We start from the raw sequence: 8,989 nt of genomic DNA on the forward strand, positions 1-8,989 counted from the left end.
TTTTAGTGTACCTGGTGTGTTGTTTTATTCAAAAATTCCTTATGAGATTTCACTCTTCTGATCTCAGTGTAGTAATAAGTCTGGGCATGCTCATAAAATGCATTTTCTAATCTGTTAAAACAACAACAACAACAACAAAATAGTAGAGTTACTCAAAAGCAAAGTCTTTTTAAGAGCAGTATTTGTTGAGAACTGAAAGCAAATTTGTTGACCAACACTGTACTTCACAATTAAGATGAAAACAAAGCAGTGTATTATTTGGATTTCTAGAGGAAAGTAAGACCTCCCCTAACACCACTGAAAACCATTTATAACACAGGATATACCAGATTAAAAAAAAAATCTTATAATTTATATAAATTAAGTGATCGCTAAGAATGCTTTCATCCTTACTATAATTTTATAACACCTCTGGAAAAATGTTTAAAATTGAATTAAATTTCACTGGTTTTTATTTTCCTGATATTTATTGTTTAAAAGAATGAGAAAATGTCTGGGGCGAACAAACACAACTGGCAAACAAAATAGATTCAATGTTATTAAAGTCTTGCTTTATCACACAATTCTGAGATTATATAAGCACCAATAAGAAATCTGTGCGAGACCAGGAAGCAAGTCACACTGTACTGGAGCACGTGACCATCAGAGGTAACTGTGCAGGGTGTGAAAGAAAAGTGAGTCCACAGGCAAAGAGCGGTGATGGACACCAAGGATTCTCCTCCTCGGGGTAAAAACTAAGTCTAACCGATGGTCCTGAGGAAAACAGGACAAGGCAAATCTTAAAATCAAATATTTTATTTACTTCTTTATAGACAAGGTCTAACTATGTAGTCTTGGCAGTGTAGCCCAGACTGGCCTCAAATTGGCAACCCTCCTGCCTCTGCCTCCTGAATACTTGGATTAAAGGCATATGTCACCCTACCTGGCAGATAAATTGGATTTTCTAGATTAAAATTTTTTATTTTTGAAGTATACTTTTAAAAAAAGTGTTAGCTGGGCAGTGGTGGCACATCCCTTATTTCTGAGGTCAAGACCAGCCTGGTCTACAGAGTGAGTTCCAGGACAGCCAGGGCTACACAGAGAAACCCTGTCTCGAAAACCAAAAAAACAAAAAATAAAAAAAAAGTTAAAATATGAAAATAAAGTTAGATTCTAATCTTGAAACAAATGTTATTAACTTAACTTGTCCTTAAGATTTTACAAGTGGGAACACTAAGGGAGACCGTGAGATACCAAACTGTAGCCAGAACTATCTTTACAGGTTATTCTCAGTGATGAAGAGATAACCACCTCAAAGAAACTAGTTCATCTCTATGACCTCAGGAAATGTCAGCAATAAGCTCGTTTCAGTTTCTAAATGGGCTGTGCACTCGGATAAAACATGTCTTAATCAAGTAGAATAGACCTGAGGATAAATAGGCCTGGTTAATCCTTTAAACCTAGTTAGACTTTGGGCTGGTAAGATGGCTCAGCAGGGAAAGGTGCTTGCTGCCCTGCCAAATAAGCTCGGTTCAATCCTATGGACCCACACGGTGTAAGGACAGACCTGACTTCCTTAATTTGTCCTCTGACCTCTGTGGTACGTGCATGCCCCTGCCCCCCAAGATATTAATAAATAAATGCAATTTTAAAGCAAAAACCCTGGTAACTTGGAATTAAACTCTTCCCTGCTTTTAAGCAAAACAAGTTAAATAGTTATAGAGATAGCCTGGCTATTAGGCAAGCGTTGCAAGATCCTCACTTTGTTTTTGATGCAGGGTCTTAGTATGTAGCCCCAGGTAGAATGGAACTTCCTAATGTAGACCAGGTTGCTCTCAGACTCTTTCCAGTCCACTCATTTAGTGGTTTGCCTAGCTGAACTTCAGCGTCCACAGTGTTTTTATGAGCACTTTCTTGTTGTTTGTAAATAACGGGTCTAAGCTACCAACTTTTCCTTCCCAAGAACAACAAAAACTCTGATTTACCTTATAATGTAGCCCACAAGGTGGTCAGTGTGGGGCAGCACAAACAGAGACTTGCCTGAGAGTTCACACACATTGCATAAGGCCGCAGCCCGCTCAGAAGCAATGACGTCTTCCCCTGTTGACACGCACCAGACAAACAGAAACAAAGCAAAGGTGTCAGTTTTCTGTAGTCACGTTTACTCAAGTTTGTAATCAGGAATAAAGTTCCCAGTCCGTCACCACCGCAGTGGGGCTCCGCTCTCCCTGAGGACTTAGGGCTCTCCCAGAAGTTAATGCATCCATACTTGTCTGGAAAATACTGTAGAATTTTCTCCTGAGCACAACAGATAGGACAAGTAATGCCAAAATCATATCACATGGCTGGTCTAACTCATAAATAAAAATGGAAGCATTTATTCATGAAAGAAGTTTCCAAAGACCTCAGAATGCTTAACATGGCAAGAAAATTTATTCTGGCTTATGAAAATCTGAGAAGGTAAAAGAATCTTGTAAAGAAAGTTTTCCTGGATAGTATTTAAAATCTTACATTTCTTTGTGTAAGAGTACATTTTAAATAGAATCAGTCAAGTAAATAACACTTTAGCTGCAACTGCATTAACTGTTCTGTCAACTGATACATGCACACAGGGGCTAAGCAGAGAGGAAAAAGTAGGACTCAGCATTTGTAAACATCAATGTATAATAAGCATTTGTGCATTATTACTTACAACATTAATTTATTTGTATGTGTACATACATATGCATGTATATACGTAAGTATGTATGTATGTGTAAGTATGTATGTATACATGCATGTATGCATGTGTGCACCTGAGACACAGCACATCTGTGGAGATCAGAGGACACTTTCAGGAATTGATTCTCTCCTTCCATCAAGTGGGCTCTGGAAATTGACTGAACTCAGGCCATCAGCAAATGCCTTTACTTGCTGAGTCATTTTTCTGGCCTTTTATTGGTGCTTTTAAAAGTTATCATATTGTCATTCTCCCAAAATGAACACGCAAAATTAGATATTAAAAAATATCTACCTCCTGGTATAGCAATTGAAGAATAAAGTGATAAATGAACCTTCTGTACCTGGCGGTAAAGGAGTTTTTTTTTGAATCAGGACGACTGCAACTTTTGTGTTTCTCCCTTGCAAACTTTGCCTGTGATGGGAAAAAACAATAACAAAGCAATGAACTTGTTTTACCTAAATTATTTCAGGCTTCACATAAAACACAAACTTCATAACTCAACTGAAGATAAATTTCAACTAAAAATCCATTAAGATCAGAATAAATCTTTTCCTACAAGTGATTGCATTCCCATAATGACCTGCATTATGATTTGATAATCTCGTATCAAGCTTATAATCTTACAGAAATCTGATTTAGAAATGAAACATCAAGCCGGGCAGTGGTGGTGCATGCCTTTAATACCAGCACTTGGGAGGCAGAGTCAGGCGGTTCTGAGTTCGAGGCCAGCCTGGTCTGCAGAGTGAGTTCCAGGACAGCCAGGGTTACACAGAAAAAAAAAAAAGAAGAAGTGAAGCATCAGGGTCAGTGAGAAGTGAGATGGCCTGAGTTGGACTCTCAACTGTACACAGTGCAAGGAGAGACCCGACTCCCCGAGGCTGCTCTCTGACCACACATGACCTGCCTCCCAAATACATGAATGCTTGTAAAGACTATTTTAGCGTGAAATTTTAACATTCACTTTCATATAAAAACCAGTTAACTTCCTCTTTCATACTGGTGATACATTATCGTCTGGAATATGATCTTAGAACTACACAATGATAAATCAAGTTTTAAGGGGACAGTGAAACACTCAGCGGATAAAGTGCTTGCCTTGTAGATGGGCAGCCTAAGTCAGAGCCCCAAACACACATGAAGTTGAAGAAGGGAGCCAGCTCTCCACAGCTGTCCTCGGACGCTCACACGCCATGGCACACATGAACACAAATACAAATCATACACACAAACAACGATAAACAATTTGTAAGTTATCTTATGCAAGTGGTAGAGAGATGGCTCAACTTTTAAGAGCTCTTGCTGTCTTTCCAGAGCACCAGAGTTCAAGCCCCAGGAACCACTACGGGGTGGTTCACAACAGCCTACAACTCCAGCTCCTGGGGATGTGATGGTTTTCTTCTAAGTCTCCAAAACTCCAGGATACACATGCACATACACACATTCACTTGAACACACACACACATGCACACATGCAGACACACACACAAGTAAATAATAAAATATATATTTTAAAAAAATGTTCTTATGGGGCCTGATATAAATTGTTATCTCCCAAAGAGATCATAGTATAAGACAAGAATTTGGGACTCCAGGCCAACTTGCCTTCTAAATTTCTTCATATCCTGGACACCGTATTGTTAATACTTAATATCACCTTTTAGAAACAGAACAAGTTTCAAAGGAGGTTAACAATCTCAGAGTAACCATCACAGTATTTGTGAACAGGGCTGAGAATAAGGTTCAGGGTTAGAGTGGCGGCCTTGAATAAAGGCCGTGGGCTCAATCCCTGATACCACAAATGTGTAAGTCCCTAGAGAACAGACTTGCACGCACCGGAGCACCGCTGGGGCCCGATGCACCCCTCCCTCCCCCCCACAGCACGAACCTGACGATCTCCACCCTGGTGGCACACTCGGACTGCTTCTCCTTCCATTGAGGCTCGTCCCAGTCCAGCTCATAGAACACAACCACCAGCGCCGGCACCAGGTTCAGATGCTTATTCATCCAGCCGGTCTTTAGGACTCCTTTAGGAATGTACCACTCATACGAAGTTCTCTGCCAACCGTGAAAAAAAAGTTAGCTGGTAAGGAAAGAAGCCGAAGCTGCCTCCAGAGCGCCAGGCATTTCACGTGCGTTGGCCTCATTCACTGCACACTGCCCGTTTATAAGGGGAGAAAGTCAGCCCATGGAAATTAATAAAAGGTGTAAGTGTCTAGGAAAGTGGAACCTCAACCACACAAACACTACACTTCCCATGAGAGGAAGAATGCCCAGGGGGCGGAAAATCCCAATAATGCCAAGGACCTCAGCTCCTGTCAAAAGTATTCAGTCATTTTCCCGGTCTGCTTCTACTCTTCCCCATTCCCATTTCTGTTCTTGTAAAGTAGTGAAATGATCTAAACTATGCCTTTATTTGTTTATGTACTGCCCTGAGAGCATTTCACCTGCCCTGTGGATAAAATAAAAATGGTTTAAAAACAGGGCAAGCAGAACCTAACTGCCGTGCATACCACATGAAACCTGCAATGATGAGTGGGTAATATGACATCTTCCTTTGAAGAAGACTGTCAAAATTATGGAGACGTGGGTGTATTTTAATGAAAGGGAAAGTAGGCGGGGTAGGGGCAAAGGATGCTTTCTGCAAAACCTAGGAGGTCCTGAGTCCAATTCTCAGGACCCACAAAACTGGAAGAAAACTAACACTACAAGTTGTCATCGGACCTACACACACACACACACACACACACACACACACACACACACACTTGCGCACCTCTCTCTAAATAAATAAATAATTTATTTTTTAGATTTATTTTTTTTTATATGAGAACACTGTGGCTGTCTTCAGACACACCAGAAGAGGCCACTAAATTTCATTACAGATGGTTGTGAGCCACCATGTGGTTGCTGGGAATTGAACTCAGGATCTTTGGAAGAGCAGTGCTTTTATCCAATAAGCCATCTCTCCAGCCAAATAATTAATTTTAAAAAAAAAATGTAGGCTCATAGTATAGAAAGCATTGTAATTAATCTTCTTGAAATTAAAATCAAGCGTTATTAAACATATGCACATATCCCATAATATATGAAAATACCTGTTTCTCCTTAGGAACAACAGTGACCTTTGCCCTGATAAACTCAGGGGTTTTCCAGCACACATAATTGGAACAGGACTGGGAGGAGGAAGAGGACAGGGTCGACGGATGAATGAATGCGAGTGATCCTATGGCATTACCTTTGATCTACATTTTGGGTATTCATGGTCACCTGGGAGCACCTTGAAAGAAATTGGTACCCGGTCAGCTCTCCGATTGGCACAGAAAGCATCCCAGACAGCTCGGTGGACAGCATTATACACCACATCAAGGCCAGTGAGTGTGACAAAAGCCATAGGCCGGCAACATAACTCCACAGGGAAGTCCCACTGTGAGGGGCTCATGTCTAACACAGCACGGAAAAATCTGAAATGCAAATGTCAAGATAGTCATAATTAACTTTAAAAACCAACATCAATATCTAATTGTAAACACTGCAAAAGGACAAGAGGCTCTGCATATACACAGTCAAGCAAACAGAAGAGAGCAAAGTGAAAGCTTTAATTACTAAGTCAGATTTATTAAAGTTACTAACTGCACAGCTACTTTTAATTTCACAGAAGAGGTTGTACTCAATTTTCAGATAAATTCTCTATTTCCAGTAATCTTTCAAAATGTATATCAAAGTGTGGAATGAACAGACTAAGAAAGCAGGAAAGTGATAAAATTAAAATAGGTCCAGGCTGGCGTGTTGGCACATGCTATAATACCAGTGTTCAAGACAGGCTGGCGTAAAATGGTAAGACCTTGTCTCAAAAATTTTATTAAAAATATTCAAGCCATAAATGTGCCCTGTATCAAGCATAGTCAATAAAATTTAAAAAGTTATTGATGTATATTAAAAATATCCAACTTTCTCTGATTTCTTTGGAATTACAATTATCTAATTTCTCAATACTTAGAATATAATTCATGTAAAGTGTGCATTATTTAATAGCTGTTTTGATTTTTCATAATGTAGAATGATGTAATAGGTAAAGGAAAATGTCTAAGACAGACACCACTAATGAATGGAAATCCCTAGGACATGTCTGTATTTTGTCCTTTAGAGAAGTCTACAATAAATGCAGGTATGCACTGACTTTAGAAAATGATTATGCAGCTGGGCAGTGGTGGCGCATGCCTTTAATCCTAGCACCTGGGAGGCAGAGGCAGGTGGATTTCTGAGTTTGAGGCCAGCCTGGTCTACAGAGTGAGTTGCAGGACAGCCAGGGATACTCCTGTCTCAAAGAAAAAGAAAAAAAAGAAAGAAAATGATTATGCAAAAATGTGCTTATTCTAATCAAAAAGGCCACTATATTTTAAAAACAATTTCTTATTTCTAAAAGGATTTATCATATGCTTCTTTAAAGAGTGATTGCCATCATCACATTATACAAAACACAAGGTAATCTCTGGGAAATTTTTAGTGTCAAATGCCACTTGATTCCTAAAATGTGGATTCCGTCTAACTGAAAAGTTAATGACCTTTACTAATTAATTTACTCCTGCTCAAATGCTAAAGGAACAATGGATATTGAAACATGAGTTGGAGAGCCTGCCAGAAATGATGTATCTAAAACATAAGCTTGCAGAATTGCTTTAAAAGACTTTTGGGGAAGGTTGTGCTATGAGGGCAAAGAAATCCACTGCTTCTGGGGAATAAGATGAAGAGCAAAACAGAAGTGGTCAAAATATAATATGGCTACCATATCTGCCTAATACCAAACAGTCTAGACAAGAATGTGAAAGGGCCTTTTCCCTTGATAATCTTAGAGGCTCCAGAGAAATCGCTGTAGCCCTTGAATACAGAATGGCTATAAGGAGAAGTAGAATTAACTTACAAAGTTCTTAAATTAGTACCACCTGAGAGATATATAGTATGAATCACAAAAATAATGTCAAATTTTCCAGCAGTTGTATTAGAAGGGAAAAGAGAAGTTGGCTCAGAAAGCAAACTCCTGAAAACCCAGCATTAAAGAGGCAGAGGCAAGGGGCAGTTTCAGGCCAGCCAGGGCTAGGGAGATCTCAAAAAAGCCCCTCACTACCCCCAGAAAGAAAAAGAAAGATGTGGGACTTTAGACATACTCTATTTTAGCCAACAATATTTCCCAAACATCATTATAAGTTATCGATGAACTTGTAAAAACCTATTTGTTCACTGTCTTCAAACCCTGTGTGTATTTTATTAGGAGCAGCACACCCTCCGTTCAGACTAGCCGATTTCAAGTGCTCTATAGCCTCCCTTGGCTACTGTCTCTCACAGCTGACAGTGTAGCTCTTGATTACAGCAAATCTGTTCCAACCACATCATGAAAACTGCACCACCAATCCCTGTCTTATTCTACCTTACACGCTTGGTTACTTGCAAGGTCCTGTCTATGCTGTAGGAAACTTTTTTTAAAAAAAAAAGGAATGGAACAGGGCAAGTGTTGACTGAATAGATTTCAGTGACACACAGGAAAGACATCGCTTCCTGATTTCCTGGAAAATAATGGAGAAACCAAGCAAACTATTGACAGAGAGGGGACATGGAGAAGTACAAAGTAAGTCGTCGGCACCTGATCACCTGGTTAGTGCAAGCTATCATAGAATAGAAACAAACTAACCCAATCAAAGTATCTACTAAAGAAGACGGCTATCAATAAACAGGCGGTTTGGCATGCAAGTCATCGGCTAACAAGCAAGGATTCAGAGACATCCAACTGCAAAAAGATCAAATGAAGAACGAAAAGGCTGTCCCCCTAGAGTCGCAGCTTTCGGCTCTAGTAGCTGCAACTGGGCAAGGAGAACATCCTCAAAGTCCTAGAAACTGACACAATTTTCCTCCGCTACCCCCAACCTCTCTAGAAATGAGTGAATTCTTTACAGGTGAAGGAGAAACGCCGAGAGGGCACCGGTGGACGCCAAGGGGAAAAGCAGGCCCCCAAGCCGGGATGGCCTGGCCTGGAAGCTCTCTGGGCCCAACTCACCCTGGCCGCACGCCCTGGACCTGCTGCAGCTGCGGCGAGTCGCCGTCAGCCGGGAAAGAGGCAGGAGAGCCAGGTAGTGGCGTCTAAAAACACGGCCTCCGACAACCGACAGCCCTAGCCCCACACCCGGCTGCAGAAGGCGAGACTTCCTTTTCCCCGCCTCCGCTGGCACAGGAAGCACTTCCCGGGCTTGAGTGACAGCACTCCACACCAGTCCTGGAATAGAACAGGGTTCCTTCTTT

The 8,989-nt window shown here is 40.7% G+C and overlaps 1 protein-coding gene across 1 annotated transcript in view; it reads right to left on the bottom strand.

Annotated features, from left to right (window-relative positions):
- Window positions 1-8,989, bottom strand: part of Trappc11 (trafficking protein particle complex 11) — a 49,114-nt gene that overhangs the window by 39,909 nt on the left and 216 nt on the right. Inside the window, exons 2-7 of the mRNA XM_031339751.1 lie at window positions 8,748-8,963; window positions 5,937-6,162; window positions 4,587-4,756; window positions 3,042-3,112; window positions 1,965-2,079; window positions 12-111 (exon numbers count right to left, since the gene is read on the bottom strand). Coding sequence (XP_031195611.1) covers window positions 12-111; window positions 1,965-2,079; window positions 3,042-3,112; window positions 4,587-4,756; window positions 5,937-6,140 — 660 coding nt within the window. The 5' untranslated portion in view covers window positions 6,141-6,162; window positions 8,748-8,963. The remainder of the gene's footprint in view (window positions 1-11; window positions 112-1,964; window positions 2,080-3,041; window positions 3,113-4,586; window positions 4,757-5,936; window positions 6,163-8,747; window positions 8,964-8,989) is intronic.

Source organism: Mastomys coucha, unplaced genomic scaffold, assembly GCF_008632895.1.
Source record: "Mastomys coucha isolate ucsf_1 unplaced genomic scaffold, UCSF_Mcou_1 pScaffold22, whole genome shotgun sequence".
Lineage (NCBI taxonomy): Eukaryota > Metazoa > Chordata > Mammalia > Rodentia > Muridae > Mastomys > Mastomys coucha.